General features: G+C 58.4%; 2 protein-coding genes across 5 annotated transcripts; one reads left to right on the top strand and one right to left on the bottom strand.

Moving 5' to 3' along the window:
* Nucleotides 1–643: 643 nt before the first annotated feature.
* On the top strand, nucleotides 644–6,359 carry Znf296 (zinc finger protein 296). Its single transcript, XM_005086314.4, has 3 exons — nucleotides 644–3,306; nucleotides 3,568–3,711; nucleotides 5,335–6,359. The coding sequence occupies exons 1-3, from the start codon at nucleotides 3,051–3,053 to the stop codon at nucleotides 6,291–6,293; spliced, it is 1,359 nt and encodes a 452-aa protein (XP_005086371.1). The 5' UTR covers nucleotides 644–3,050; the 3' UTR covers nucleotides 6,294–6,359.
* Nucleotides 6,360–6,752: 393 nt separating this feature from the next.
* On the bottom strand, nucleotides 6,753–26,760 carry LOC101838375 (CLK4 associating serine/arginine rich protein). 4 transcript variants are annotated; one of them, XM_040734651.1, is made up of 21 exons: nucleotides 26,673–26,760; nucleotides 25,539–25,649; nucleotides 19,223–19,320; nucleotides 18,715–18,816; nucleotides 18,463–18,542; nucleotides 16,805–16,889; nucleotides 15,967–16,115; nucleotides 15,247–15,343; nucleotides 13,875–13,953; nucleotides 13,718–13,791; nucleotides 12,838–12,879; nucleotides 11,666–11,881; nucleotides 11,304–11,573; nucleotides 10,161–10,406; nucleotides 9,895–9,934; nucleotides 9,581–9,641; nucleotides 9,395–9,453; nucleotides 9,242–9,288; nucleotides 7,609–7,715; nucleotides 7,007–7,031; nucleotides 6,753–6,861 (listed from the first exon to the last, which is right to left on the bottom strand). In XM_040734651.1, the coding sequence occupies exons 2-21, from the start codon at nucleotides 25,635–25,637 to the stop codon at nucleotides 6,819–6,821; spliced, it is 2,019 nt and encodes a 672-aa protein (XP_040590585.1). In that variant the 5' UTR covers nucleotides 25,638–25,649; nucleotides 26,673–26,760; the 3' UTR covers nucleotides 6,753–6,818. The 4 variants fall into 4 exon arrangements, 2 of the variants coding, with proteins under 2 accessions (XP_040590585.1, XP_005086372.1); XM_005086315.3 differs by having other exon boundaries at nucleotides 7,609–7,691; XR_005872682.1 differs by lacking the exons at nucleotides 6,753–6,861; nucleotides 7,007–7,031 and having other exon boundaries at nucleotides 7,609–7,691; nucleotides 9,891–9,934.
* Between the last annotated feature and the right edge of the window lie 767 nt (nucleotides 26,761–27,527).

The raw sequence follows: 27,527 nt of genomic DNA, 5'->3' as shown, positions 1-27,527 counted from the left end.
ACCAGGAAGAGGGCTTCCAGGGTGCTGCATCCTGGATGGACAGAGGTCATTCGTTTTGTCCTTCAGCCCTCCCTGCCACCCTAATTTACAAAGTGAGAAAAGTTGCCTGGGGCGGTGGTGGTGGTGGAGGCCGGGCGGTGTCCAATGCCTTTAGTCCCAGCACTTGGAAGGCAGAGACAGACAGATCTCAGTGAGTTTGAGGCCAGCCTGGTCTACAAAATGAGTTCCAGGACAGCCTGGACTGTTACACAGAGAAACCCTGTCTTGAAAAACCATATAAAACTGTATTCTCTTTCCAGTTGGGGGAACAAAACGGGCTAAAAGTGAGCAAATAAACAAACCAAGATCACTGGGCAGTGGCGGCACACACCTTTAATCCCAGCACTAGGGATGTAGAGGCAGGAAGACCTCCATGAGTTCCAGGCCAGCCTGGTCTGCATAGCGAGTCCTCAGACAGCCAGGGCTACATAGAGACCCTGTCTCAAAAATAAGCAAACAAACAAACAACAACAACAACAACAAAAAACACCACCAACAAACCAGCCCTAACCCTCACACATCTCAAAAAAAGGAAGGAAGGAAGGAAGGAAGGAAGGAAGGAAGGAAGGAAGGAAGGAAGGGAGGGAGGGAGGAAGGGCTGGTGAGCAAGCCCAGTGACTTAGAACTTGCTGCCAAACCTAAGAAGGTGAGTTCAATTGCCTAGACCCACATAGTGGAAGGAAGGAGGGACCCAATCCCTGGAAACTGTCCTGTGACCCTCCCCCACTTCTTGCTGCCGCATATGCAAACACACACAGGGGGAGGGGTAAACACATACATGGGGGGATAAATAGATACATTTTAAATAGACTAATAATAATTGGTTTAATGATTTTTAAAAGTACATTTAAAAATCCACTTTTGGGCCAGGCACTGTGGCTCACGCCTTTAATCCCAGCACTCAGGAGGCAAGGCAGGCACACAGATCTCTCTGAGTTCAAGGACAGCCTGGTCTACAGAGTGATTTCCAGGACAGCCAGGGCTACAAGAAACCTCTCCCCCCCCAAAAAAAAAGCCACCTTTGATGACTCTCTAGGCCCAGCATCTCCCAGTTCTTTCAAGAGTGGAGGAAATTGCGGCTGTGAGGGAAATGGGAACAGATGGAGGTCATCTGGAGTGATTTGCAAGGCCTTCAGCAGGGTGTGGCTACTTTAGATAGGCTGGCCAGGGAGGCCCTGGGCCCAGGAGGACAATTGAGTCCATACCTGAATAACAAGAGGGGCTCCAGAGCTCAGCCTCAGAATCCACTCAGCCGCCAGAGGACACCTGGGGCAGCCTAACCTGCTGAAGCCTGGGTGTTTGGAGGGGGGTAGTCAACAAACACTTTCTACTGTCATGTGGTAGGTGCCAGGAAAAGGAGAGAAACTCGCAAATGATTGTGTCCGTGCCACTTCCAACAGTGCAACCGAGAACATTCTTCTCAGAGGGGAATTTCAGGGGCCCCGGATGGAGGCAGGGGGGACCACTGCTGGCCACTTATTTGGATAGCATGGGATTGGGAAGAGAGCACATGATTTTCGTTCGGTTTGGCCTCAAGCCCTCCCAGACCCCCGGTAGCAGAAGCAACAGACCTCAAAGTTAACAAAAGACCCTCCCTTTAGTCCTGAATGCGCAGGATCCTGGCTTTCCTCGATTCCCTCACGAAGCTCAGATCCTCAGATTTCCTTTTTTTTTTTTTTTTTTTTTTGGTTTTTCAAGACAGGGTTTCTCTGTGGTTTTGGAGGCTGTCCTGGAACTCGCTCTGTAGACCACCTCAGATTTCTTATAAGACAAGATCTCCCTAGGTTGTATCCCTGTTGGCCTGGAACTCATTACGTAGACCAGGCTGGTCAGGAACTAACTCTCTGGCAATCCTCCTGCCTCTGACACCGGGATGGAGCACCAGGATTATGGTGTTTACCACCAAAAACAGGTTTTTTTTTTTTTTTTTTTTGGTTTTGGTTTTTCGAGGCAGGGTTAACAGTTTTGTTTTTAAGAAAAAAAATTATTTATTTTTTGGCAGGGTCTCATGTAGCCCAAACTAGTCTCAAACTCCCCATGTATTGGACTGAAACCGGCTGTGAACTGCCTATCCCGCGTCCACATTCCCGACGCTGAGATCGCCGGTTTGCAATGGGTACTACTACCTTCCTAGGTTTCCATTCTGCCCCGGCTGCTCATTCCTGGTACAGCTTGATCTTGCCCCAGGGCAATCTGCTTCCATATGCTATGAAATAGCCCCAGGTGGCCTTGAATTTGTGCTTCTCAGCCTCCGGGGTTGCAGGGATTACCAGAAGGCACCGGGGTCATCTTCTCGTCTCGATGCTACCCCCTATGTCCACATTGTAAGTATTATGGGATGGTTTCTTCACTGCTAGCACTGTGGGTGCTCAAGAAATCGGGTGCCAAAGTCTGCGTATGTAGCCTAGTGGGTCGGGCGTTTACCTAGAATACAAGTTCTGGGTTCGATGTCCAGCGCCACATGAAATAGGTGTGGTGATATACCCCTGTAAAAACCAGCGCTGGAGAGGTGGAGGCAAGATCAAAAAGTCGACGCCATCATCTGTTATTTGTTACTTAACCAGTTCGGGGTCAGCCTGGGCTACTTGAGATCTGTCTTAGAGGAGACAAAAAAAAAAAGAGTTAAAAAAAAAAAGATGAAGATTGGAAGAGTGAAGTTTTCTTAGAATACTTCCCACGTAGTAAGAGGTGTCCACCACTTCCTTGGTGTATGAGACGGGACATCCCCAAGCCTCGGGTAGCAGCAGCGCTACGGGGGATTTGGGAACAGCTTCTTCCACTGGCGTGATTTCGACTCCAGCGGAGGCGACACTGTGCGCGCTGGCCCGGGGGCAGCCGGCTGGGCCGGGAGGTGGGGTTTGGCCGCGGCGACTGGCCTCGCGAGGCCCCGCCCCGATGGGCGGAGCCACCGCAGGACCAGCACGTGTAAAAAGTTCGGCGCGGGTCTCCGCGGGCCACTCACCTGAGCGTCCGGCCGCCGAGCGGGCTGTCTGGACCTGCGCCCTCGCCCCATGTCCCGCCGCAAGGCCGGCTGCGTGCCGCGCCGTGTAGAACTCGAGCCCGACCAGGACGACATGGAGATTCCCGAGCTCATCATTGATGTGAAGCCGGAGCGCGAAGCGGGGGCCTTGGCCCTGGAGCCCAGGTCCCCGAAGGACGTGTCCATGCCGGGGCTCGGTACGGAGCGTCGCCTCGACACCGCCCCGAGCCCCTTCGGCACGCGCAGCCTGTGGGCCCCGTGGATCCCGCTGAACCCTGAACCTTCCGGTGAGTCCCCGCTCTTGGTCCCTGCGCGCATCGTGACCCTCGGGTGGGTGCCTCTGGCCCGGGACCGGCCTGGCGTCCCCAGCCCTCGCCCCTGCGTGCCCCGGGACCCTCGGGTGGGTGCCTCTCCCCTGGGCATAGCCCCGGGACGGCCTGGCCTCCCGGGCCTTCGCCTCTGACCTCCGGGTTTCCCCTCTTCACCTTGCAGCCCTCGCTCCTAGCCGGGCTCCACCCCACCACTCATCACCCGCTTCCTCCCTGCAGACCGCCAGCCCTGGACCGACAAGCACCCGGATCTGTTGACCTGCGGCCGCTGCCAGCAGACCTTCCCATTGGAGGCCATCGTCGCTTTCATGAACCACAAAAAGCTGGGCTGTCAGCTCTTCCAAGGCAGCGGCCCCATTTCAGGTAAGCAATTCCGCGTGCAGTGTCCCCCCCCCCCTCCGACCCAGGGTTGGGCTTCCTGCCCTGCGGGAGAGGGGCTAAGGTGGACGGATGGGGCACCGATCTTACTTCCCCTTTCTCCCCTTAGGGTAGAACCTAGGCGTGGCCTGGGCTTGCCTGTCCTTGGGCAGGGACTAGAGGTAGGGCGGGGGCTGGGCAGCGGAGGAAGGCCACCCACAAGGTGTGGCCAGCCCCAGAAGACCGGCCGGGGTTTTGCCATACACCCCCAATTTGGTTTCACTTCTCCTTCCCCACGGACAGAAATAGCTGTCCAGGTGGCTGGACTAGCGTTGGCAGTAGAGGGACCTGGGGAAGGTGGGGACAGTGGCCTCCGCGAAGGGTTGGAGGCCCGCAGGGACCGAGTTTGCCACCCCTACTGTTTCGATCCTTATGATCGGGCAGTTCAGAGCCAGGGAAGAGGCTTCTGGAGTGTTCCCTCTCTGGGATCTCCCCGCTGAGTGCTGGGAAGCCCCTGGTCGGGCGTTGGATACTCAAGAGTCGGAATATGGAGGAGGAATTAAAATTCGCGTTGTGCTTGGTGTGTGGAGTGAACTCCTGTTGGCTACAGGATTTAGGGACTTGATCTGAACTTGAACTTCCAGCCCCCTGCTCATGAAGTGCCTGGCTGGAACCTGGGAAATGGAATTATATTTAGGGCTGGGCCAGGGAGTGTCTATAATCCAATCATCTTCAGTTTGAGGGCGGGGCGAGGATGGATTTAACCTGAGTAGCAAACACTCCAGCGCTGACTGGTGAGCACTTGTGTGTGGAGTCGCCCTCACCTAGGTGGCTGGTATTTATTACTGGTATTACAGACCTGGATAGTTGTGGGTACCTTTTCGTTTTTGTTTTAAGCTCAAGAGATCAGCCTGCCTCTGCCTTCCCATTGCTGGGATTAAAGGCCAGTTCCACCATCCCTGACTCAGCTGTGGGTATTTTGGTCTCTTAGGTTCAGCTCATGTTTGAGGGTTTATAGGGACCAGAACTCTCATCTGTTCCCTATTTGAAGTCACAGCCCTGGAAGGGGCCCTCAGATCCCCATGCTCTAGCAGCCTAGGAAACTGAGGCAGCTAGGGAAGAAAGGTCTTGAGTTGACTGGGTTACTGCTTGGCCTTGGCCTGATAACATTAAGGTTCCTTTCCTTCCACCCAAGACGGTCTGGGGTTTAGGTGGCTCTGGAAAGTGTCCTGTAGTTGTACTGTACACCTTGGGTCTAGAGAACATGTCCAATTTGCCCTGGGCGGTGGTGGCACACGCCTTTAATCCCAGCACTTGGGAGGCAGAGGCAGGCGGATCTCTGAGTTTGAGGCCAGCCTGGTCTTACAGAGCGAATTCCAGGACAGGCTCCAAAGCCACAGAGAAACCCTGTCTTGAAAAAGCAAAAAAAAAAAAAAAAAAAAAAAAAGTCCAATTTGTAATCCAGGTACCAGCTCTGGGGTTTCGTGCTAAGATCTGCTTCTCCAGCTCCTGGGCCTTGCCGACCTCCCCCTAACATGGAAGTTTCCTGAGGGCAGCATCTGTGTCTTGCTGGAAGACTGCTGACCATCCTACCCACACTGATTCCCTCCCCTCTCCTCCCTTTTCCAGAATCCAAGGAGCTGAAGGCTCTGAGCTGCCTGAGGTGCGGTAGACAGTTTGCCGGAGCTTGGAAGCTGCTACGCCACGCCCAGTGGGATCACGGGCTATCCATCTATCAGACAGAATCAGAGACTCCGGAGTCCCCATTGCTGGGCCTGGCTGAGGTGGCTGCAGCCGTGTCAGCAGTGCCAGCGGCAGGGCCAGCTGAGGACAACAAGCCCCCCGCGGTGAGCAGTGCTGCCCGGCAGAGCCCCACCTGTCTGGTGTGCAAGAAGACCCTCAGCTCCTTCAGCAACCTCAAGGTCCACATGCGCTCCCACACAGGCGAGCGGCCCTACGCCTGTGACCAGTGTCCCTATGCCTGTGCTCAGAGCAGCAAGCTCAACAGGCACAAGAAGACCCACCGGCAGTTGGCACCTGGGAACTCTGGTGGCAGGGGGGTCTCCCCAGCAGCCCCTCCAGAACCGGCTGACCACGCAGCTGCCCCAGCCAGCACACTCCCAGAGCAGGTGGAAAAGACTGGAGCTGCAGCTACAGCAGGGATTCAGGAACCTGAGGCGCCTGGCAGTGGGGCTCACGAAGGCCCAGGCGCTGCTGACTGGGGAGCCACTACCAAAGTACAAAGGACTGACCCCATAAAGAGTGACAAGACAGCCACACCCAGGAAGACCCCCAAGTCCACAGGCAAGAGCCGCGGGCCTGGGAGCAGCTGTGAGTTCTGCGGGAAGTACTTTGCCAACAGCAGCAATCTGATAGTCCACCGGCGCTCCCACACAGGCGAGCGGCCCTACGCCTGTGACCAGTGTCCTTATGCCTGTGCTCAGAGCAGCAAGCTCAAGCGACACCAGCGCATGCATGGTCTGGGGCCTGGCAGTACCCGATACAAGTGCCCACACTGCTGTGTGCCGTTTGGCCTCCGGGCCACACTGGACAAACACCTGTTGCAGAGCCACCCAGAGATGGCCTGAGCACGGGCCTGTTACGTCCTCGTCCTTCCTTCCTTCCCTTTGTGTGAATAAACCATCTTCTGTGTACTCGTGCGCCTGGACTCTGGCTTTCTTGGGGTGTCTGGGGTGTAGATGGCTGGACAGACCGGTTTGGAAGGGGGTGAATGCCCTGGGCACCGGAGCACTGGCACACAAAGCCGTGTTCCCGGTTCTTGGTGTGGGTGAGGCCAGGGGCCGGGCAAGGGCAGGGAGAGGCCTGGACCTGTCGCCAGAGGCCCCTGGGCGCAGTCCAGTCCTAGCCCGTCATCCACTGGCCCTGTCCGCACATGCCAGTCTGGGCCCTTGACTGGATTGGCCCCTGTCTCCCAGACAGGCCCTGCACACCGCGCCCTGCAGGCTGCCCCACCCCTGCAGCGGTCCTCAGCTGCCCCTACCCCGGAAGTCCTTCACTTGTCAGAGGACAGCAGGCGGTGCAGGGCGTTAAATAATGTTAGCTTTTATTTCACTACAGACACCCAGAGCGTCGGTCCCCACTCGGTCCTCCGCCTAATGCCTGTAATGGGGGCTTCGGGACCTGGACCTTGAGCGCCTGCGGGGAGGGAGACGGCTGTGAGGGGGGGATGCTCGGGGCCTCCCTCCCATGCACGCAGGCACCAACATGCCGAGACTGGGCTGAGGGGAGGAGTGTCTTCCCAGGAACAAATGGAGGGACACGGGACTTCCAGGAGCCTTACCTTCGAGAAGAGCTGTACTCTCGACCTGGAAAGGAAGGGAGTGGGATGTCAGCCAGCTTCCGCTGGGCCATCCTGGCCTGTTGGAGCCTCCCCTCACCCTTGCAGGCCATCTGTGTGCCTCAAGCCACGGCTTGTTCTGAAACTGGGTCCCCCTATGTTAGCCTTTGCTAGCCTGAAACTGGCCATGTAGACCAGACAGGCTCGAACTCAGACGTGGATCCTCCCATTTCTCCCCAGGACACATCCCGCAGCCTGGCTGGCTTTTACCATCGTGTCCTGGACCTTTTTAAATAAGATGGAGTCCCCTGTGTAATGTAGACTGCTCCCAAACACTACAAGTGACCCTCTGCCTGGGACTGCACAGCGTTTCGTTAGCTGTTTATGGAGGCAGTGTCTGCGTGTGTCTGTGTTTGTCACTTATAGTCCAGGCTGACCCCGAACTCCGCAGTGACTCCTATCCCTCTCTCCTGACTACCGGGCCACCACGGTTCTCTTCCTTATTGTTTAAAGCAGGGTTTCTCCAGGTAACCCTGGTCCCGTGCCCTCCCCTCTGAGGCTGGGAATCGGGTTGAGTCCTGAGGCAGAGACGGGGAGAAACTCACTGTAGCGTGGGGAGGGGGAGCGGCTCTGGCGGCTGTACTGGCGCTCCCACTCTTCTCTCTCCTTCTCCCGTCTCTCTCGCTCCCTGCAGGGGGAGAGGGGAGGCAACCAGCAGGGAGGGGTGAGTACCTGCGGGCTGGAAACCCATGTGCCCCACCAGGAAAGCCAGGCCTGCTGCGCGGCCTGTCCAGTGACCAGCAGCGTCAAGTGAGGCGACAGACATGGAGGTGGTGAGGTGAAGCCGTGGCGACAGCACCAGAAGCCAAGCAGCGGACACGTCTCTGGGCCGCTCTTCGGAGTCTGCCTGTGTAGCTCAGACTGGCCTTGAACTCATGACCCTCCCCTCCCCGGTGCTGGGATTACAGGTGGGAAACGCCTGTTCCTCCAAAGCTGCAATGCACGATGACCTTCGACAGACGGCTGGGTGAGCACTGTGTCTGTCGCTAGCATGCTGCCCCGACCCGGGTTCCATCCTCAGGCCCTACACTGGAAGCAGAGTCCTTTGTCTGCGAAGGTGTCCTCTGACATCCGCACACACCATGGCGTGCTGTCTGACTCTTCCTCGGCCCTCCTTCCCTCTCCCGCTCTCAGCAAACCAGGCCTGGTGTTTCATGCATGTAATCTCAGCACTTGGGAAGATGGAGCAGGAGGATTGCTGTGAATTCAAATGTAGTCTGGGCTACATAGCGAGTTCCAGGCCGCCTAGAGCTACAATGTGAAACCCTATCTCAAAAAGGAAAAAAAAAAAAAAAAAAAAAGCTGAGCGATGGTGGCTCACACTTTTAATCCCAGCACTCGGGAGGCAGAAACAGGCAGAGATCTCCGTGAGTTCGAGACCAGCCTGGACTACAGAGCGAGTTCCAGGACAGCCTCCAAAACAATACAGAGAAACCCAGTCTCGGAAGACCAAAACCAGAAAGAGGGAAGAAAAAGCGAGCATCTTTATGAAATGTGGCATGATGGCAGCAGCAGGCTCCCACATGCCCAACTTCAGAGAGCGGAGCCGTTCCCACCTCTGCCCCAGAAAAGAGCAATGCAGATCAGAGAGCAAAGGGTTAGCTCACACCTGAGAGAGAGCTGGCAGGCAGAGACCCCCATCCCGACTGGCTCCCTCCATATCGATATACAGTGTAGCAGCCCGGGCTTTTCTGAAGGGCCCTGGGCAAGCTGAGGACTCTGGGTACTGATCCTAGCTGCCTAGTGTGGTGGGTCAGAGGAGCTGCCTCACTTCAGGCTCCAAGAGGATGCCACCCAGTCAGACAGTCTTAGGACGGCAGGAAGTGAGGCCCAAGCCTACGATCTAGACCGGGGCTCTGACCACAGCTCAACAAATAACGCAGGAAGAGAAAGGAGAAAGGAGAAGGCCCTGGCCTAAGACACCCACCATGGGGCAAGGTTTCACTTCACCGCTTATCAAGCACAAACACCGAGGACAGTTGCCAGGTGAGGGGAGGCCGGAGTCTGGGGACACTGTTTAGACATGAGGGGCCTAGGGCAACGGCGGAAGAAGCTGCCGGAACATCAGCACAGCAATGGCAAGGGACTGGGAGCCCGATGAAGGGGGGGGATGGGGTGGGGGAGGTGGGGGGGCACCCCTGCAGCTGGAGGCTGGTCTACCACAGGTCGGGGCCTTACTTCATCCGGATCTTTCGGGCCATGGCGCGCAGCTCATCCTCACGCTCCTGCAGCAGAAACAGCAGAAACAGCCGTGAGGGTGGCCGGCCTCCCATGCGCCCGAGCGAGCGAGCGAGCGAGCGAGCGAGCGCCCGCCCCTGAGCCCTGTCTGACCTGCCGCTCATGCTCCTGCTGAATCATCTTCTCCTGGGCCGCCTTCTTATCCGCCTTGACTGTGGAGGGAGGGTGAGGCTGAGGGCTGTCCTCAGTCCCCGCACGGGCCCTGACCCGCTCAGGCAGGCTGAGGTCACCCACGCTTCCCCACTCCCGGCTCTGGCGGGACTGCAGGGCGGGACTTACACTGGCGGTTCAGAGCCTTCTGCATCCGCAGCTTCAGCCTCTCCTGTGGGGTCAGCTTGGGCTGCGGGAGAAGGGGTGGGATAGGCGTGGGTGCCCAGAGCTCGCCCAGCCCACCTAAGCCAAGAGCCTGGGACTTGGGGGCCAGCTGGAGCCCCGTGGGAGGCAGGGGTGAGACTTAGAGTGCCTGGGTAGCCCCGCCCCAGTCCCTGGGCTGGTTCTCCCCTCCCCCTGGGCCCCCTGCAGGCCCACCGGGCCCAGCTCTGGACACTGCTGCTGACGGGAATTAGACGGGCGAGTTCCAAATTCTTACTGACTTTGGCAGCTCCTGTCTCTTTACCAGCGGCAGGTTCGGTCCTGGGTGGGAGGAAATGGCAGTGCCACTCACCACAGGGCCCAGGACTGCCATCAGCCCCTTCGGGATGTGTTCCTGACCCACAGGACCTCGACAGGACCACACCCCCGACAACCTCTGGGAGCCGAGGCCTTGATGGCCCCCACAGGCAGTGCGCACACCCGAGCTTATCATCACCTTCCCTCCAGCCCTGGGGCGCTCCCTCAGGTCCAGTCAGACCCTACTCACTTTTTCAGCTTCTCGCCCACAGCAGGGGACGCTGCTGGCCTGGTCAGCTTCTCCCTTGGGGGCGATGGTGAGTGGCTCTGGCTCTGGCTGCGGCTTCCGCTGCGGCTCTGGCTGCGGCTTCCGCTGCGGGTCAGACTGCGGCTTCGGGACGGGCTCAGGGACCAGCTGCTGCGGCTGCGGCTGCTACTGTGGTGCCTGGGGCCCCGAGCGCCCCGCTTATAGCGGTCAGCTGAACGGGAGCGGCTCCTAGGTGCAGAGGAGGAGGGCTTTGAGGCTCCAGGGACCTACAGGGAGTCACCCCAATTTCCAAGTCCACAGCCTCCAACACGGTTGAGCATATGCAGTGTTCTTTTCCCCATAATTCCCTCGGAAAGCCTCGCTGCTCCCTGGACACATTCTAGAACAGGGCCAGGACCCCACACGAGTACGCAGGACACACCTCTCCACCTCACTCCATACCCGGGTGCTAACTTCCTGGGGGGCCCAGCTCAGGGTACTCAGGTGCCTCGCTCTGACCCACACCTGTGGCGGTGGCAACCCCACACATTCTCCATGCCAGCGCACCACCTCTGGACAGGCTAGGCAGTCCCAGAGTTTCCCTGGTGGGATTCTCAAGAAAGCGGTCCCCCTGGGCGGGCGTTCAGTTTGTGACAGGCTCCATTTCTCCCCCAGCCGTTCTCCTGTGCCGGGCTACAGGAGACACTCAGGAGCCAACTTCCAAATACGTAACCAATCTGCCCTGGCTGACTGGTGCTTCTTGTCAGTACCGAGTGACCACAGCTGTCAGAAACCCGCACTTGGTCTCTCCCGAGCAACAGGAAGATGAGGGAGCCGGGGCTGCCCGGCAGTTAGTGACTGATGGCCCCGGCGGCTCCCACGGGTATGTATGACAGACACTATGACTGACACAGACCAGGAGGCTGGCAGTCAACTACGACAGTGCATGCCATAAACAGGGCCCGGGACCACCCTCAACACCTTGATGGTTGCCCTACCCCGTATTTTGGGCACCTACCCGTCCTGCTTCCAAGCGGTCAGTCCCCAGCAGCCCGCCCTCCCCAGTGTGGGCACCGCCCAAACGCAGGCGCACACCCCTCGGGCTCGCACCCGCCTTCGGGCTCGCACCCGCCTTCGGGCTCGCACCTGCTTCTGCGGCGGGGCGCGTAGCCGCCCCGCCGGGCCGGGGAGCGTGAGTAGCGGTGTCCGTCGCGGGAACCGCCTTCCGAGTGCCGCCTTCCGCGGCTGCGGGAGCGCGAATAGCGCCGGGAGCGGGAGCGGGAGCGGGACCAGGAGCGCGAGCGGGAGCGCGCGTGGCGACCAGAGCGGTAGTAGCCACGGCGGGAGCGCGAGCTGGAGCGCGAAGTGGAGCGGGAGCTGGAGGTCCTGGAGGCGGAGGACGAGGAGGAGCGGCGGCTGCGGAGGGGAGCACGGTTAGCGCCGCTGCCCTAGAGGGCCCGGCCCTCCTGCCCGCCGCTAGCTGGGGGCAGGCTGCAGGCGTTACCGACCGGGCGCTGGCATTGCGGCCTGGAGCGGGGCCGCCGGGCTGGGGGGGCGCGGGGGGCTTCCCGGGGGCAGTGCCCGATGCGGCAGCGGCCGCCGCGGCAGCAGCCGCCTCCTCATCGCTGCCCCCGAAACTGGTGATGAAAGTGATCTTCTCCTCGCGACCTGGGCTCGGGGAGCGGGACCGGGACCGGGACTCCGAGCTGGATTCTGAAGGTGACCTGCAGCCGAGGGCGGGCAAAAGGGAGGCAACACTCAGAGTTTCAGCTGCACCAGGGCCCGGGTCGGTTGTGCTGAGTTCCAGGCCAGCCTGTTATACATAGAGACCTTGTCTCAAAAATAAATTGTCGGGGCGGTGGTGGCGCACGCCTTTAATCCCAGCACTTGGGAGGCAGATCTCTGTGAGTTCGAGGCCAGCCTGGTCTACAGAGTGAGTTCCAGGACAGCCTGTTGTATAAGAGAAACGCTGTCTGGGGGGGGGCATGGCCAGCCTTGTCCACATAGAGTTCCAGGACAATCTAGGCTACCCAGAGAAACTCTGTGTCAATAAACAAAAACAAAGAGAAAAGAAAAGAAAATGCCTGGCTTTATGTCGTCAATAAAAACGAAAGGCTGGCTATAACTCAGAGAAGGCTTTGCCGATGCAAGAGGCCCCGGGTTTCAGTCCTAGAACAGCACAGACTCAATGAAAATACTGCAGGCTTCCCGTTTAACCCGGGGAGTAAGCCCTCAGCTCCTGCACGTGGTTTCATTTCATCATAGTGGAACACCCTTTCCAGCAAAGCAGCCAACCCAACAGCCCCCTGGTCCCACCAGGCCCCACCCATGACCTTAAGAGAGCTGCAGGAGGAAGTTAAATCGGACACCAACACCCTGGGACCCGCACCATGCCTGCTGGGCCCTGTCAGCGCCTGGGATTCTCACTGTTTCTGGGGGTCAGTGTTAAAGACACCCGGTCGCTACACCCCTTTATGCCATATTTCACTGTGTGTATCTCAAGACTGTTCTGTTAACATTAGAAGAAAAAAAAGGGGGAAATTCTGAATTAAAAGAAAAAAATTGGGGGCCAGCCTGGTCTGACGTAGACCCAACCTCTACCCACAGACCACAGGGTGCCACAGGGGTGACCCAAAGGGCTGGCCACAAGGACGGCTTCTTCCTGGGCACTGACACTTACCGTTTATAGGGGTCATAGGTAGGGCTGTCTCGGCGGGCATAACTATGGAGACAACAGGAAGGACAAGGCGAGCTGAGACTGGGCCTACCCCACCCAGAGCCCCAGAGCTGCAGACTGTGCACCCCGCCTGCTTCGGGGACCCCACAGCTGTATCCTGAGCACAGCAGGAGCAGCCCTGGAGCTGCCCGGCCTTCCAACCCCATGCTGGAGGCCACTCCGCCACGACAACCGTCCCTGCCACTGCTGTGACAGCAGCGTGCCTAACTTCACTCCGGGACTCCTTCCGAGAGCCCTGACCATTCTCTTCACAGCAGAGAACGGTCCAGAGAGGGCCAGGGCCTCCTGAGTGCGGAAGGAGCCCGGTCTCAGCTCGGGCACGTGGCCTGCAGCTGGCATTTTTGGTTGGTACACTGATAGCGCCAATGACGAGAACAGCCCTGAGCAGTTCAAACCCAAGCCTCTCCTTTTTCAGAGGTTTGCCTAGGGCCACCAGGGTCTGCGTCTGCAACTGCTCCGCCCAACCCTGTCTCCATGTGGGGAGCGGCCCCTCTCCCCACTTCCCAGAGGAAGGAACTGTAGCTACAAGAAAGGAGTCCTTCATCTAGACACTACAGAGGCGACACTGACCAACCTATGGCTGGGGCCCTGAGTCCTGGCCATGGTCCCTCTAGCCATCCCCAGGAGCCTCCTGCCCACTCCGAGTCCCCAGGCCAGCAGGGTTGGTGGGGCAGGCGGCAGAGGAGAGTACCCACAAGCCTCCACTGCTACTCCTCACCCTTAACTGCCACTCTGGGGCATTACAACGACCCTTCCTAAAGCCAAGGCTAGGCTCCACTCAGCCCCGGCTGGTGAGTGAAGCTGGCCAGGGGAGAAATCCTACCTGGGAGGGCTGATCTTGCGGCCCCTCAGCCGCTTCTCCCGGAACTCTCTTCGCTGTCGCCGGGAACGCCGGCCCTGCATGGGGAGCACCCGGATGGTGAGGGGTGTGTCCTCGCTGGAGGCACACCTCTGCCGTCTTCACCCTACCCAGACCTCACCGAGTACATGGCTTTCTCCTCCTCCAGGGCCTTGGCATGTTTGATGGCCTCTGCCTCCTCCTTGTCTTTCCGAAGCATCCTGAAGAGAGAGAGAGAGAGAGAGTCAGCACTAAGTGCACACGCCCCGGGCTGAGCTCTGGCAAAGGCAACAAGGACAGCAGGGACCTAGTGTCACGGCCTGATTCTGGGACACAACTCCTCCCCTCCTTTCTCCCAGGAAGGCACTGCTGTCACGGACCAGACTGCTCTGGCTCTCACTAGGTAGCCCTGCCTGGTCCCGACCTCATTAGCAACCCTTTCACCTAGGCAACGTGCAGACGCACATCCCCCTGCCCTTTCTTTCCCTGTCCTGCCCTTCCCCTTGACGGGCTCTTGTTCTGTAGCTCAGGCTGGCCTGGAACTTACTACCGAGGTAGGCTTTGAACTCATGACCTTTTAGCCTCAGGCTCTGTACTGCAGGATCATAGATAGGTGTGTGCTACCACACCAGGTTTCTTTGATACAGTCGAAAGATTTTACTGAGAATCTAAAACAATGTTCTTACATTTATGCGTATGGGCATTTTGCCTGGAAGTGTGTCTACCTGTGTATCGCATGTGTGCCTGGTGCCCCGGGAAGGAACTGGGTGTGAGGCGCCATGTGTGCCTGGGAACCCAACTACACCACCAGGACCACAGCAGTCTCCTTGAGAGTCTCCCGGAAGACAGGTGCTGGTTTAGCAGTGAAGAGTTCAGCGCTCGGGACTGGTGTAAAGGTTAAAAACAGCTACTGCTTTTCCAGAGGACTTGAGTTCAGTTCGCAGTACCCACAACTGACGGCTCACAACTGCCTGTAACTCCAGGGCCGAGGGATCTAGCGCCCTCTTCTGGTGGCTGCAAATACCAGGCCAGCACACGATGCACAGAACTAACACAGGCAGAACGCTCACACACATGAAATTCAAAACAAAACGAAAAGCAGAACCCGCCAGGCTTTGGTGGCGCACGCCTTTAATCCCAGCACTCGGGAGGCAGAGGCAGGAGGATCTCTGTGAGTTCCAGGTCAGCGTGGTCTACAGAGCGAGTTCCAGGACAGCCTCCAAAGCCACAGAGAAAGCCTGTCTTGAAAAGCAACAACAGAAATCACTGTGCTAGAAGGTTCTGGGTTCAGATTTTGGCAGGGACCTGGGACTGATCCCTAGATTCCGCACAAAAAACAGTTTCTGGTCTGTTGATGCTGGAGGTGAGGCTCGCACAGCATGCTGATGTGAAGGGTTAGTAGTGCACCACTAGAGGGTGCTGTCCCCAAGCAAACCAGTAGCTTCCAGGTCACATTGGGTGGCAGCAGAGAGGTGCCTGGGAGGCCAGGGCAGGCAGGGGAGCGGGCGTCTCACCTGACGAAGTCCCCGTCAGCCATGCCGTAGGTGGTGGCCTGCTTATTGAGGTCGGCCACCTGCTCCTGGCTCAGCTCGTCCACATCCACCTCCACGTCTGCACCAAGAGAGAGGCTGTCAGGGCCACGCCCCAGGTGGAGCACCTCCAGGGAGGACGCCACAGCTGTAATAGCTCAGCCGAGGCCCACTGCACAGCTGGGCAAGGAGAGGAGGGTGCATGAGTCTGAACGGAGTGCGGGAAAGAGAGAGAAGAGGGCGGGAGGCGGGGAGAGGGCAGGAAGGACAGACGCGGAAGGCAGCTCTGCCTGAGGCGAAGCCCACCAAGAGGAGGATGGAATGGGGGAGGGGGGGCAGCCGCAGTCGTCTCAGTGGGGACTTCCATGGGAGGGAGGGAGGGCGGGCGGGCACAGGGGGATGAGTGACAGATGCCGGGGAAGATTCCCTTCCCAGAGCAAAGCAAGGCCGACCCAGATGGACGAGGAAGAGCCACCTCCTAGGTGGGAAGACCTTGTAGAACAGTGCCCAGAAATGGGTGGCAGAGGGGACAGGGAAGTGGGGAGGCTGGGAGTACGACAGGGAAGGGGGGAGGGGGGTGAGGTCCTGGAGCTCGGGCGGGCAGGGAAGGCCCTGTAAGCACGGGTACCCACAGAGGGCGAGGGGGCGAGACACAAAACCGATGCCCAGGGGCTGCAGGTGGGGAGGGCAGAGAGGGGACCCCACCGATGTCGGGGATGACCTCATCTTCATCCGAATTGCTCTCCTCCTCGGCTGGGGACTCCTCCTCCTCTGGCTTCTCGGCCACCTTCTCTACCTCCGCCACAGTACTGTCTTCATAGGTGTAGCCGATGGAAGCCTTCTTCTCTGCAAGCCTGGAAGAGAGCCATGTGCCCGGGGCTACCCAGCAGAGCAGGCCCCAGGCGAGCCCCACAAAGGACCCTGGGCCCCTGGCAACATGTGTTCTCCTAAGCTGTTCCAGCCGGGCCTGCCAGCCTCGCCCGGGTGCTCACTCCTGCCAGGAGACAGGCCTGCCGGCACAGGCCAGGTCCCTTTGAGTGCAGTGCGCCCCGGCTCTGCCTCAGGGGTCACACCGGGAGGCCCCCGTTGACTTCCTGCCTCATCCGGCACCTTATCCTGAAGGCAAGGCTTAGGTCTGGGAAGTGCCTGAGCAGGTCAGGAAGCAGATCTGATCCAGGCTCCAACTACAGTGTCCAGCCAGGCTGGCTTTGGGGACAGCTGGCAACCTTAGGTACACTGCAGAGTGACACCAGTGTCTCTGGGTTGCAAGCCCACTGCGTGCAGGCACTGGGACAAGTGCATGACACCCCCGTCACCCATGGGACTTAAGGTGACTGCACAGGGCTGCCTGCCTGGGCCTCTCCACAGGACCCACACTCGCCCAGAGCTCACACGGCTCTGCGAGGAGGCAGCAGAGAGCTCGGGCGGGGCTGTCCTCTGCTCTGCCTCTTCCTCTCCGCGGGTCACTGTGGTCCTGCTCTGGGAGACTAAGGAGTGTGTGTGTGTGGGGGGGGGAAGGCCGGTCCCCACCCAGCAGACTCACTTCTTCTTCTCGTCCTCGCTGGGTCTCTGCAGGCCTCCGTACAGCTCATCAATGTAGATCTGATACAAGCACTGTTCCTCCGAGACTGTCGAGGAGAGCCCATGGTCAGCATGCGGGCGAGGAGGGGCGGGGCACAAGGCTGGGGGCAGCCAAGGCATCCACTCTGCTGTCCAGAGCCCAGGTGACCGTAGCACCCAGCACTAGCTACATGACTCACTCGCCCTGTGACCTTGCTCCAGTGATGGTGATGGGCCTCAGATCCCTCTCCTGTCGGATGGCACCCCCGACAGAGGGAGCACTTGAGACTGAGGGGCCCTACTGCTGTCGTGGAGCACATGCATGACTGAAGTGTCCTGTGGCTTGGTGGCCTGGTCCGTATCAATCGGGTGCCTGGTGACCATGCTCCCCACAGGCCCAGCTCCTGCTTCAGGGGGCTCCCAGGGCACTGAGCCAGCCCTGGTCTCCCTTCAGCCCCTGCTAATTCTGACTTGCTTGCTCTGGTGCTCAGGAGGGTCTGTAGGCTTCGGCTAGCTTCCTTTTCTTGTTAAAGGGGGGGATGTACGAGGATGCTGAGCATCAAGCAAGTACTCCACCATGGAACTACTTCCTCAGCCATCTTCGTGAGACAGGGTCTCACAAAGTTACTTTATTTGGGCTGGCCCAGGCAAGCCTTGAACTTGAGATCTCCCTGCCCCTGGAGTAGCACTGGTGCTGAGCCAGGCACCAGCCCGTGCACTTCAGCCTTTCTAACTGTGGCACCTGGTGTCTGGGCCGGGTGACACAGCGTGGCCCCTCCTCGGCTGTGGCAGACCACCTCTAATCCCTGTGCATCCTAACCCAGGGACTGCAATCCACACCTCGCCTGGGCTCAGGAAAAAGCATGGGTCTGCCCAGCTCTGCCTTACTCCCCTTCAGGAATGCTTAGCAAGCCATCGCTCACGCTGCCTAGGTTGGTTCTCACGCCTGGGCTCAGGAAAAAGCATGGGTCTGCCCAGCTCTGCCTTACTCCCCTTCAGGAATGCTTAGCAAGCCATCGCTCACGCTGCCTAGGTTGGTTCTCACGCATGTGACTATGGCTGCCACTATGCGGTGGCTCTCTGGCTCCAGGACAGTGTAGCACACGCTGCTTACAGGGGTGAGTGAAGGGAGCCCTGGCTGGAGCTCCATGGCGACAGACCGCAAACTGCCCTGAAAACTTCCGCGAAACCCTATGGCTTCACTGGCTGCGAGAATGTGGCAGCCTCTGGTTGTAAATACAAAAGCATCTTGGGACACGGAAATCGGGGACTATCGAGTCTGAGGCCAGGGCTGCCTGTGTCAGCTCAGAGCAAGGCTTGCACATGTAATCCCCCAGCCCCAACCCTAACCTGACCCAGCCCCAACCCTAACCTAACCCAGCCCCAACCCTAACCTGACCCAGCCCCATCCCTAACCTGACCCAGTGCCAACCCTAACCTAACCCCAGCCCCATCCCTAACCTGACCCAGCGCCAACCCTAACCTGACCCTGTGCCAGCTTCAGGGCAGGCGCCCAGAGGAAGAGGGCGCACATGGACCGGGACAGAAGCAAGGGCGGCCAGCACAAGTACCTGGGTGAGCCTTGTCTAGGTAGTCCAGCCTCAGGCCCCCCCACGCCCCACGCCCCGCCCTGCCACTCACTGCCGGCGAAGTCGTTCTGCACCAGGCCTCGGTACCGCTCGTAGTTACATTTCCGCTCGTCCGACTCCTGCTCCGGGGAGCTTGGGGGGGGGGGGGAAGGTAAGGTGAACCAAAGCCCCGGCCATCAGGAAAAGTCGGGAGGCTTCTGGCTAGGGGCTGAGGTGGGCAAGACTCCTCCCTCCCAAGAAAGGCGCCGGCACGCTGGGGCAGACAAGCTTGGGGTGGCTGGCAGTCCCGGCCCAGCGGACTTACATGGTGGTGAGCAGTGGGGGGGTGTAGTCGGGGATATGGTCTAGATGTGCCCGAACATCAAAGCGGTCAATCATGTTGTTGGTGTCCCCTTGCCAGGGCATCCTGAGGTGGCAGAGGCGGGACTCAGAATCCGAGCGCCTGGTTCCCAGCACCTCAGCCCCTGACAGCGCTGTCACCCTCTGTCATCTCCCGTTCTCAGGCCTCATCTCCCACCCAACGACTGCCACCCGTCTCCCGTCCACAAAGTAGGACCCCACTTCTCAGGGCCAGGCAACAGCAAGGAACGTAAACCCCGTCATCCCCAAACAGGTCCCCGGCACCCGTGAGCCTCAGTCGGTCCCGAGTGACCCCACTGCGACCATCTACACACCCCCAGACACTCAACTCCCCCCCCCCCCGCACGGTCCTCCCAGCCTGAATACCCAGTCTGTCCTCACCCGAGCCTCTACTGCAGACTCTGGAGCACCCCAACCCCTCCTGACACTACGCCACCCCCCAACAGCCTTACATGTTCACAGGGCTCTCAGCAGCCAGGGCGACAGCAGAATCCAGGTGAACCTTGCAGGCTCGGCCATGCACCTGCAGGAACTGGGCGGGGTCTTTCTTCTGCAAGGAGGAACAGGTCAGAGGTCACCAAGGAGCCAAGGCCCGCCATACCTCCGCAGGTAGGCCTAGTGGTCAGCTGGCCCCTGGGTCAAGTCCCTGGGCCACTCCTCACAGGAGAGCCAACAGGCACAGCACCAGCAACCTAAGCAGCCTCAGGGACGGGGAACCGTGCCCTCCCGGGCGTGGCCAGCAGTGCTCTGCTCTAGCTGAGGCAGCCTGCCAGCCGGAGTCTCTGCCAGCTACTGGGGAAACTGAGGCAGGAGGTTACAAATTAAAAGCCTACCTACCCCTGACTCTTCATGCCCATCTGGGCCATCCATTGGAGCACAGTGTGAGCACTGGGCCTGTGGCAGCCTCTGGGGCAGGAAGCTCACACAAGCAAGGGCAGTGATACATCTGCAGGCCCAGGGGACGCCAGGCAGAGAAAGTCCCACTCCATGTGCACCAGGATGGCGGGACTGACAACCAGCAAGGCAAGTGACAAAGAAACTCGACCCAACAAGCTGGCCTGGGCTCGGGCCGTAACCGTGGGACAGAGCCGCCTGGCAGGCAGGAGGCTGCAGCTCCACCCTCAGCACTCAAAGAAAGCTGAGTGGATGTAAAGTCCAACAAAGAGCCGGCGTTGGTGGCACAAGCTCCTAACCCCAGCGCTCAGGAGGCAGAGGCAGGCGATGGATGTATGAGTTTGTGGCCAGACCTGGTCTACAGAGCTACTTCTAGTACAGCCAGAGATACAGAGAGAAACGTTGTCTGGAAAAACATTAAACAGATAAATAAACAAAAAACCAAAACCAGCCCTGCCAAAGGATGCCCAAGTTGGCGCCGTCCCGGAGCCTGAACCCTGGTACTAGGGAGAGGACTTACAGATACACATCATCACAAGAGCGCCATGGAAAGCAGAACCTGGTGGCGGGGAGGCAGAGCCCTGCCCTGACAGTTCTTGAGGTCAAATCACATCAACCAGGCAGAGCCAAGGAGGGGGCTCTATGCTGTGCCGTAAATTCTGAGCTGGCTCCCACAGTCTGACACAGCCTTCCAGCACGTGCCTGGCTGGGTCCTGCTCTCCACGGGTCACCTCTTCCCTGGGCAGTGTTTTCCTTGTCCCTCCAAAGCACGGCCTCCTCTCCCCAGAGCCTGGTCCAGGCTACGGGCCTCTCTGCTATCACTCCCAGAAAGCTCTAGAAAGTCTGTACTGTTGATCCCTATTAGCAGCGCTGCTCTCTCGCTTACTCTGGGTCTCCTTCCAGAGCTTTCCCGATCAGCCCCACACCAGCGCCTCACCCGGGCCCACTTGTCTCCTCCAGGGCACCGGCCATGCTACGCCAGCTCGTTCCCTCGCCACCAGCCTCCCACAAGAACACCAAGCAGCATGCGCCTCCCAGGGGGCAGGGATCTGTTTTGCTCCATGCTGGATCTGTCCCCAGGCCCTGGTCGCCACAGAGCTCTCAGAGAAACAAAGAATCCTCCCCACAGAGGCTCAGCACCCCAGCTCCGTGGTTACTGTCTGTTCCCACCACCCCCAGCAGGGAGGAGATGCTGGCAGGGACCAGAGCAGCCGCAGCTGGGCACCCCCTCATCTGCCTGCCTGGCACCGGGCTGTCAGGACCCTCAGTTCACCATGAAGCTGACAGAGGCCTGCCCAAGCTCAGGTGCAGCTGTGGCTGTGGGATCAAGGCTTCACAGCCTCTAGCAAGCCTGAGGTGAAGATTCTAGGGGCGGCAGGAACAGCGCGGAGTCCGGCATGCATGCAAGAGAACACGGAGGATCTGCAGCCCAGAAGGGACAGGCACAGGGCCCAAGTAGGCGGCCCCGGGCCAGGGCATGCCTGGGGGAGGCGCTGTGGAAAAGCCGGGGAGCCGTCCTGACAGCCAGCCTCTACCTCAGCACTGGTTGTGAGAATGTCCCCACTCCATCCATCTCTGAACCCCGGAGACCTCCATTTCCCACAGGAAACAGAGGCAAAGCCACCGAGGCATCAAGCATTATTATGACCCTTGATGGGCCTAACTCTTTTCTAACTTGTTTATTTTGCCAAACTTTAGGGCAACTGTTATTGTGGTAAAAAACACCTAACATAGATGCTAAGTTCAACTTTTCACTTTTGTGGTGTACTGAAGACTGAGCTCTGGGCCTCGCCCACACTAGACAAGTACGCTCCCACTCACCAGCGCCCCAGCCCAGCCCTGAACTGTGTAAGCTACAATGTAAAAGCATCAGCCAACACGCTCGGTCTGGGAGCCACAATGTAAAAGCATCAGCCAACACGCTTGGTCTGGGAGCTACAATGTAAAAGCATCAGCCAACACGCTCCTCGGTCTGGGAGCCACAATGTAAAAGCATCAGCTAACACGCTCCTCGGTCTGGGAGCTACAATGTAAAAGCATCAGCTAACATGCTCCTAGGTCTGGGAGCTACAATGTAAAAGCATCAGCCAACACGCTCCTTGGTCTGGGAGCTACAATGTAAAAGCATCAGCCAACACGCTCCTCGGTCTCTGGGAGCTACAATGTAAAAGCATCAGCCAACACGCTCCTCGGTCTGGGAGCTACGCTACCCATCTCCACCTTGGCCCCATCTTGCAAACTGCAAACTCTATCCACTAAAGAATGCCCCCCCTCCCCGTCCCTAACACCGCCATTCTAGGTTAAATGTGGGACTGCATCACCTGGCCTGCAGGATCGAGTCGCACCTATTTGGTTTTCGGGTTTGGTTGGGGACAAGTCTCACTGTAATACTGCGACCACGAGCTCACAGAGGTCTGCCTCTGTTGCAGAGTCAGGAACCGTTCTGTGGTCACTGGTCTCCTGCTCCACGTTGGACGTGAGGATAAATGGCCATCAGTGACTGCACAGTCACATTTTCCCATTTTTACATGTGTGCATGTCTGCCTGAGTGTGTGACATGTGTGGGTACACATGCACTCGGAGGCCTCAGGCTCCTGTCAGGAATCACCCCCATCACTCTTCCAACTTGCTGAGGCCTCTCAATCAGTCGTCAAGCTGGCTGACAGGGCTGGTCTGGCTGGTCAGTCTCTGGGACCCAGCCTCTGCCTTCCTGAGGCCTGCCGTCATTCCATGGGTTCTGTGGATCCCAACTCTGGTCCTTGCGCTTACACAGCAAGTGCTTTAACCACTGAGACATCACCCAGCCCAGCGCTCCTTTATTCCGCAGGCAGTAAGCTTCTCCCGCTCTTGGCTCTGTGAGCTATGCTTGCAAGAACGAGGGAGCACAAGGACCTACCTAAGATGCAAACCCCGGGCTGAGAGCGGAGCAGGAGCCTCGCGCGTGTACCTAGCACGAATAATCTCTCTAGCTCCATCCCTGCACCAGAGGTCAACAATTCAGCTGAATCCATTCTTACCCATCAGGCTACACTGCCTCTGAGCTCAGATGGGTCAGGAGTCCACGCAGGCACGTTCCATCATTCCCTGCCTCGCCGAGCTCTTCGGCACATACCAGTGGATGCTCGGGGGCCACAGCTCAAGTTCCACCCTCTAAGGCTCACACCCCTGCCTTCAACAGTGACTGCCTTAGACATGAAGAGTCCAAGGGAGTGCCCGGCTCAGGAGAGGGCCGCCTGGGCCTTCCAGAGGGAGACGAGGTTATGTCTCACCTGTGTATTAACAAGGGATTGTAATTCTTTCTCCTTGTTCCTCTGGGACAGTCTTATTATGTAGTCCTGGCTGGACTGAAGCTTTCTGTAAAGATCAGGCTGGCCGCAAACTCACAGATCCACCTGCCTCTGCCTCCCAAATGCAAGGATTAAAAGTGTGCGCCGTCATTCTGTAGACTGCATTTCTTTTCCCAAACTGCTGGGCTGATTAAAGAGGCATGGAGGCATGCACTTGTCCCAGCACCGAGCAGGCCGAGGCAGGAGGAATGTGGGTTGGAGAGCGGCCTGGGTTACAGTAAATCCTAGGGCAGCCTATGCAACTTAGCAAGACCTAACTAATCTCAAAAAAAAAGGAAGAAAGTTGCCAAGAATAGAAACAATGACAGAAAAGTCATAAAACTTGAAAAAAGCAGTCACCAAGAATGATGAGGCACCAAGAATTATCAGCGATCGGGGATCACAGCTACACTCACCCAGGCAGCCACAGCCCACCCCGGTTTCCCCACCCCGCCTCCCCCCCAGCAGCGGCCTGGCCATCTCTGGAAGCCACACATCTGCATGCAGATCACATTCCTGCCCAGGACACTGGCTGCTTGTATGGTTCACATCACAAAGAGCCCCACAGACACTTGTCATCAAGCTCCTCCTGTCACCCAGTGAGGTGCTGTTCCTCGTCACCATCAGGAGCCTGGACGCCCCTGTGCAAGCTCCCTATGTGGCTTCCAGCCATGGGTTTCAAGCAAAGCTCCACGGTATCCAGCAGTAACAGGGGTCGAGTCTGCTGCTTTCCTTTTTCCTTGTGTGTATGGGGGGGGGGGCTGGCTGGGCAGGCACTCACCACTGAGCCACACCCCCGTCCTGCAAGTTAACAGTTACACAAACCGTGACACACAAGCTGTGTAGCCATCTCCCGCCCACTCGGGAAGCTGAGGCCACTTATAAGGCTCCGATGCTTGCTATGAATTTGACCAGATTCTTCTTAAAGCTGTTGCCACAGGGACACGGCGCTGACAAAGGCCAAAGGCAGGGATGATGTGCTGTCCTGCCAACAGTGGAGGGCTGTCCTTCACGTTGCCCAGGAAAACCCACAACACACCCAACAGGTAAGTGCACGCTGGTCTACACAGCCAACCCTCCAATGAGCCTGCGAGGGAACCTCACGCATCCGGCCAAGCCTACCCAGCACGGGATCTACGCATGTCCACTTCCCTAAGGGTGAATGGGCCTGGGGCCAAGAGACTCAGGGGTAGAGCCCCTGCCTAGAATCCCCCAGTGAGGGGCTGGGGACGTGGCTCAGTGGTAGAGCCCCTGCCTAGAATCCCCCAGTGAGGGGCTGGGATGTGGCTCAGTGGTAGAGCCCCTGCCTAGAATCCCCCAGTGAGGGGCTGGGGTGTGACTCAGTGGTAGAGCCCCTGCCTAGAATCCCCCAGTGAGGGGCTGGGGTGTGGCTCAGTGGTAGAGCCCCTGCCTAGAATCCCCCAGTGAGGGGCTGGGGATGTGGCTCAAAGTTAGGGCATCTGTTTGGCATAAACCCTGCCCTGGCTTCCATTCTCAACACCTCCTAGGGGGGAACAATTATGTAGGACATTGAAAGCTATGGTCAAGAGCCTGGCCTTCTCCCAGACAGTCAGGAGCCATAGAGGAGGAACGGGGCCAGTATTGCACTTCAGAAAGACTTCTCTAGTCTGCTGGATGGGTTGCCAGGATCAAGACTGAAGGCAAAGGGAACGGAGAGGCTGGGCAGTGACACTCGTTGACAGAACATCTACAGGAATATAATCTAAAAGAACTGAGCCAGCTAAGCAAGTGTCATTTCCCCAAAACTAGCAAGAGTTAGACAAAGCATAAACCAACACCCATCTGTGGCGGCAGACATGGAAAAGGCTGGCGAAGACATTCAAGAGAGCCACTGAGGGCAGCAGAGGCCACAAGGGCCTTTTTGGCTAAGGCATGGGGTTTGCTGGGGTTTTTTTGTCGTTGTTGTTTTGTTTTTTCCCAGAGGAAAGTCGTATGTCTGGAGCTACAGTCTTCCATCTTTGTTTTGTTTTCCGAGACAGGGTTTCTCTGTGTTAGACCCCTGGCTGTCCTGAAACTCACTCTGTAGACCAGGCTGGCCTCGAACTCACAGAGATCCTCCTGCCTCTGCCTCCCGAGTGCTGGGATTAAAGGCATGCACCACCACCGCCCGGCCCTCAGTCTTCCATCTTTAACACCAGTTTTGCACGGGAGCTGCACCAGACACAACAGGCTAACCCGACAGTGCTCCCCAACAACTAGGCTGAAGCAATGACTGTTCGCTGAGCGTCAGCTGCAAACCAGGAGGCACAGGGCAGGGAGACGGAGCACGAGCCAGCCCGAGTCACATAACAGATGACTCAAGAAGAGACGGGGTACGGTGCAGCTAGGACTGTGGAGGTCTTGCCTAGCGTGCACAAAGCCCAGAGTTCCACCTCCAGCGCCCCCAGACAGCTGTTCACAGTGGAGAGAAAGAGCAGACAGTGACGCAGAGCCAACAGGGCTCTTGCCTTGACATATATATACAGGCGCAAGCCCCAGGCCCCTCCCTCCCGGCCCGCCCACCCCGCGGGGAAGCCTGGACACTCACAATCTTCTCATAGTACTCTCGACGTCGCTCCGCCCTCTTCTTGTAATCCACCATCATGCCTCGGAGTTTCCGCTCATGCTTCCGAGCCTCGTGCCACATCGTGGCCTCCACCTGAGGTGTGGGGGGACCGGGTGTGTCAGGTGGACAGCAAAACCCTCAAGTCCACTAGCAAGTCGGCGTCAACCCTGGAGGGTTTGTGCAGTCCGACTGCGGTAGCCCAGGCGACATAGACCTCAGGTGAGCCGGGGGAGACCCTCTCTTGGGAAAGGGATTATCCTAGATAAGATGCTAAAGTCCAGACGACAGAATATGGGACAGGTAGCCCTTGGATGGTCATCAATGCAGAACTGTCTTGCCCGGCTATATGTACCTGTCCAGCATAGCAACATGGGGAGATCCTGCTTTAAGTAAAAACAAAAGATAGAAAGAAAAAAAACTGGCCAGGGTTGGTGGTGCACGCTTTTAATCTCAGCACTGGGATAGCGGGGGCAGGCGGGTGTTTGAGTCTGGGGCCAGCCTGGTCTATGTGATGAGTTCCAGACTAGCCAAGGCTACACAGTGAGGCCCCGGCAGGGGAGGGAGAGAAAAATTGTAAATTTTGGAAGGAAAGTAGCGTCTGAAGCTGTACTGCCAGGGCCGGGGGTCACAGGAAGAACCCCAAAGGCCCTGTGCAGGAGCCAAGCATGGGGGAAGGGTTGCAGCGGTGGAGACGAAGGCTGCTGGGGGCGGGGGCGAGCGTCTCGGCAGCACAGGCGCCGGGGAGGGGGTGAGGCCAGGTGAAGGGCGTGGACGGGGGATGGAGGCGATCGAGCGGCTGAGGTCTAAAGAGGGGACGCGGAGCGGGCCGGGCGTGCAGGCCAAACAGAGACGAGCGGAGGCCCGGGCGGGCGGGCGAGCGGCGGGGGCGGAGCTCCGCCTAGGAAAGAGGGGTCCAGGCCGAGCCCCACGGCGCGGACTCCGGCCCGGGGAGGGGCGAGGGGAGCAGCCTGAGGCCTGGCAGCGCGGAAGCAGGTGAGGCCGCCCTCGGGGCCCGGGGGCCACCCGCGGCCATCCCGGGGCCGCCCCGGGCAAGGGTGAAGGCCCGGCCACCCCTGCTCGGGAGCCGGGAGGTCGGGGTCGGGCACCTGCACTCACCGGCTGCTCGCCGCCTCCCACTGCTGCGCTCGCGCGCGCTCACGACCCGCACCGGAAGCGGAAGCCAGAGGTTGAGCGGAGGAGAGAGAGGCGGCGCCGCACAAAAGGCACTTCCGCAGTCGCGAGGGCGGGGGCCTGGGCGGGGCCGTGTGCTCGTGGGCGGGGCCTGGCCTATTAGTTGGGTTTGTGGGCGGGGCCTGTGGGGGGCAGGATCTGGGGCGGGCCCTAGGTGCGGACACACAGCATTGCAGACACATGGCTTGTTGTTGTTGTTTTAAAGATTTATTTACTTTAGGGGCTGGAGAGGTGGCTAAGCGGCTGAAACACTGGCTGCTCTTCCAGAATTCCCGAGTTTACTTTTCAGCACCCAAAAGGCGTCTGTAACTGGGGTCCCGTGGGATCCGATGCCCTCTTCTGGTGTGCATACATGCACAGAAAACACCCATGCGCATAAAACACATAAGTCTTTGAAACAGATTATCCAGGCGCACACCTCTAGTCCCAGCACTCGGGAGGCAGAGGCAGATGGATCTCTGAATTTGAGGCCAGCCTGGTCTACAGAGTGAGTTCCAGGATAGCCAGGATCGCTACACAGAGAAACCCTATCTTTAAAAACAAACAAACAACAACAAAAAGATTTTATGGATGTGCCCAAGCGTATGCAGATCTAGATAACCCTGGAAGCCAGAAGAGGATTCTGGATGTATTGTGTATTAGTCAGGGTTCTGTAGAGCATCAGAACTCATAGAAGAACTCTCCACACACAAAAAGAAAAGGGGTTTATTAGAATGACCCAGGCTCTGGTCCAGCTAATCCAACAATGACTGACTGTGGGTAGAAAGGCTAAACTTCCAG

The sequence above is a fragment of the Mesocricetus auratus genome, unplaced genomic scaffold, assembly GCF_017639785.1.
Source record: "Mesocricetus auratus isolate SY011 unplaced genomic scaffold, BCM_Maur_2.0 Super-Scaffold_100038, whole genome shotgun sequence".
NCBI classification, from domain to species: Eukaryota; Metazoa; Chordata; class Mammalia; order Rodentia; family Cricetidae; genus Mesocricetus; species Mesocricetus auratus.
The sequence above is the reverse complement of the archived record's forward strand: the minus strand, read 5'-3'. Positions and strand labels throughout refer to the sequence as shown.

Bases quoted from the DNA above. Each gene is read 5' to 3' on its own strand.
- Znf296 (XM_005086314.4), top strand. From the start codon at position 3,051: ATGTCCCGCCGCAAGGCCGGCTGCGTGCCGCGCCGTGTAGAACTCGAG. The intron at 3,307-3,567 runs GTGAGTCCCCGC...TCCTCCCTGCAG, and splicing joins GCTGAACCCTGAACCTTCCG to ACCGCCAGCCCTGGACCGAC. The intron at 3,712-5,334 runs GTAAGCAATTCC...TCCCTTTTCCAG, and splicing joins AGGCAGCGGCCCCATTTCAG to AATCCAAGGAGCTGAAGGCT.
- LOC101838375 (XM_040734651.1), bottom strand. From the start codon at position 25,637: ATGTGGCACGAGGCTCGGAAGCATGAGCGGAAACTCCGAGGCATGATG. The intron at 18,543-18,714 runs GTAAGTCCGCTG...CCCCCCCCCAAG, and splicing joins CCCCCACTGCTCACCACCAT to CTCCCCGGAGCAGGAGTCGG. The intron at 13,792-13,874 runs GTGAGGTCTGGG...CTCCCCATGCAG, and splicing joins AGGAGAAAGCCATGTACTCG to GGCCGGCGTTCCCGGCGACA.